Below are 3,342 nucleotides of genomic sequence, written 5' to 3'. Positions count from 1 at the left end.
GGACCTTATATAGTCCCCAATTTTTGTCTTATACAAATTACTTTCATCCCTCCCCATCTTGACATGACAATACACTGGGGAGGGTTAAGGTTAATGACAGTGCATGGTAAGACTGCAGGGTGTGGCGCCCCTGCAGCATGCGCCACATGTGGCGCCTACAGGTCAGACGCGACCCGTTTTTTACTCGAATTTTTTTTTAAATACAATTATAATAATAATAATAATAATAATATTAAAAAAATTATTATTAAAATATTATGTTGCGCCTCTCTAACAGGCGTGACTAAAAAAAATTTTTAAACCCATATTAGTAAAAAACCCAATGATCGTCAAACATCAGTTGGCGATGTCGATGACAGGATCCAATCGAGATAAAACACTCTCTCAAGCAATATGCCATGTCCACTTTCATCTCTTTTCTTTCCCTCTGCTTTTTTTATATTATTATGTCTATTAGTTTAGCTTTCACAGATTGTTACAAACACATTTTAATGGCTTTTGATTAATGTATTTGTTGATTTGATTCAATGATATCCAAAGCACATAGTTAATATCAATGATGAACTATTGAACAAATAGATCAATAATTATTAGAACTTTATTGTTGAAATCCGTTCTTTTAGGCTATTTGGTGGAGTGAAAATAGAATTGAAAAGAAGAAAAATTGAATGTATAAAAAAATAAAAAGATGAAAACTATAATTTTTCGTTGTATATATGTACTTGGTAGAAAATTTTCTTTTTATCTATTGCTCAGTAAAACTAATAAATAGAAGAAAAAAAATTTGAAAAATACATAATTTTAAATCAACACACAGCTTGAAAATTTTAAAATATTATTCATACAACGAACAGGCTGAGCTTACCAAACTCCAATCCAGAATCTACCTAGCTACCAGTATCTTTAGGCCTACCAAACTCAAATCCAGAATCTACCTAGCTACCAGTATCTTTAGGCCGTAGCTCAATTCCTTCAATAATGAGGCCTTGCTTAAAGTAACTTGTATCAACCTCCCTAAGACTAAACTGCACAGTTCCATCATCACCACATTCATTAAAAAACTCACCCATTTCAACCTCCATCCACCTATCTTCTCTCTCTCGAACATGTTGGGTCTCATTCTGTGAAGGGTCTAACGACACCCTCCGCACTTCCGTTGAGGTGATTCCGCCGACATTGATATGAAAGCCAACGGCTCTATGCCTAAACCCAATTGTACGCCTGTTTCTAAGCTTAAACACAAGGTATGCTGCATAGTTTGTATTGGAAGATAAGATTCTGATGTCAATCATCCCCTTCACCTCGAGCCACCACACAAGTTTGAGCTCAGCAACTTCTGAGAACCTATTAAAACATTCGAGATAAGAACAAAACAAAGAGAATTTCATGAAGATGAAAATAAATAACATAACATCAATGTAAAAAAAAATTCCATGCTCTAAAGCTTTATTTAGCATTGCAGTTGGCACAACTAGTAAGGTTATGTTACTCATAGCACAACCAATGTTAAACCAGTAAAATATTGTTTTTGGTTTTTAGACTGGTTTTATTATTTTTAGATATAAATATATAAAATTTTCCAAATGCCATACACTAAAATGTTTTGGAAACCAAAAATTTTTTACCACATTTTTTATATCAGGGACTGTATTGAATGCGGATGTATTATATCAAACCATGAGTATTAATGCTAAGAGAGCATGAAAGTCCAAACCATTACTTAGTATGTCATGACACTTATTTCAATAATTTGATTTAACTTTACATCATTTAATAGAGTATTAAAGTTTGTTTTCTATCGTGGATACAGCTGAAAAATGCTTTTAAAAAATATAATTGAAAAGTGCCTTGAAATAATATGATTTATTAAGTTTTAGTATTCTCCGTTTCTGAAAAAAATTATGGTTTAAGGTTAAAATATAATTTAATATATTGATACATAAATTATAAATTAATTTAATTTTTTGAATAATCTCATTATCTGTTCTGATCATATTTATTTTTTATAATGCGTTTTACCGCACTTAAACTCATGTCTTTTTATATTGACAGGAATGTGGATGCCAATAGAACTAAAACTCAATTAATTAAATTAAATTAATTTTTATATACTTTTAAATAGTTAATAATAATTTTTACTTTCAAAACATAAAAAGACTTCAAGGTTTCGATAGAAAAACACTTTTTTCACAAAAGATTTGACCCCAAAATTCATTGCTTCTGCCATGAAAAACATTTTTGATTTCCCAAACGCAATAAACATAGAAAATATGGCAAACCTGGACTCGGGTAAAGATTTCCACGTCCAATACGAAGGTGTATCTCCCCATATAATTGAAAGTGCTCTTGCCCCCAACATATAGCATTTTTTCCCACTCTCTTTCTTCAACTGAAAGCTCTGTTTAAAACACCACCACAAACATGGAGCTAAAGTACAACACAGTACAAATTATGGATGTTTCTCTTTTCTAAATCTATCTTCTTGAATTCCCATACCCAAACCTAATCTTAAAGAATTTCTGGGACAAGTTAAACGCAATTTCATCATCTAGAACTCAAGAATCCAAAGTAAAGTACCCCCAGCAGCTCACATATACATATACATATACATCGTTTACTAGCGTTTAATTACATGATGTGAAGCTTATAAGAACAAAAATCGAAAGAGATTAAAGTGTGAGCTTTGGGGATTACCATTGTACCATTTTGAATGAGAATGGGATGGAAACAGAGATGAAAATATACATCCTTCTTTCCCAGAGAAAGCAATGATGATGATGATGATGATCCTGAAAGGATTGATCTATAATCAGACGGCAGAAACTTTTCCCACACTGCATCAGAGTACGCAACCGCTTTGAAAGCGTGAGAAACTATGGCCGATCGACATGCATCTGCTGGTGAAGTCAACGATATGATCAGACTCTGGCATTCATCCGGTAATATCCTTGTGATTTCCATTTTCTTTTTCGTTCGATGGAAAAAATGGAACAATAACAATAGTTAAGGATTTTTTCTCTCTCTTTTTTTTAATTAATAAAAGCAACAGGCTGGCTTGTGGACAAAAAAATATTGGCTTTGACTCCTTCGTCCTTAAGCTTTCATTTTCAATCATCAATGCTAAATCAAGTACAAAGTAGAAGCTGGCCCCTGTTTTTAACCACATCAATGTTTTAATGAAAATTTTTTGACTTCTTCAAATGATCCTAAAAATGTTTTATCTTTCCACTTCTATATTTCTTGTGAAATTCTGTGGACTATACCAGAAAATAATAATTTTGTCATAAACTCCTTGTTGGGCAGCGATAATAAAATTTTAATTTTTAATTAAATCCTCATTGG

General features: G+C 32.2%; 1 protein-coding gene across 1 annotated transcript; it reads right to left on the bottom strand.

Annotated features, from left to right (window-relative positions):
- Positions 1-799: 799 nt before the first annotated feature.
- LOC108455965 (F-box protein At2g02240-like) lies at positions 800-3,084 on the bottom strand. The gene is made up of 3 exons (XM_017754550.2): positions 2,695-3,084; positions 2,280-2,398; positions 800-1,344 (listed from the first exon to the last, which is right to left on the bottom strand). The coding sequence occupies exons 1-3, from the start codon at positions 2,959-2,961 to the stop codon at positions 936-938; spliced, it is 795 nt and encodes a 264-aa protein (XP_017610039.1). The 5' UTR covers positions 2,962-3,084; the 3' UTR covers positions 800-935.
- Positions 3,085-3,342: the final 258 nt, after the last annotated feature.

Source organism: Gossypium arboreum, chromosome 9 (genome assembly GCF_025698485.1).
Source record: "Gossypium arboreum isolate Shixiya-1 chromosome 9, ASM2569848v2, whole genome shotgun sequence".
NCBI classification, from domain to species: domain Eukaryota; kingdom Viridiplantae; phylum Streptophyta; class Magnoliopsida; order Malvales; family Malvaceae; genus Gossypium; species Gossypium arboreum.
The sequence above is the reverse complement of the archived record's forward strand: the minus strand, read 5'-3'. Positions and strand labels throughout refer to the sequence as shown.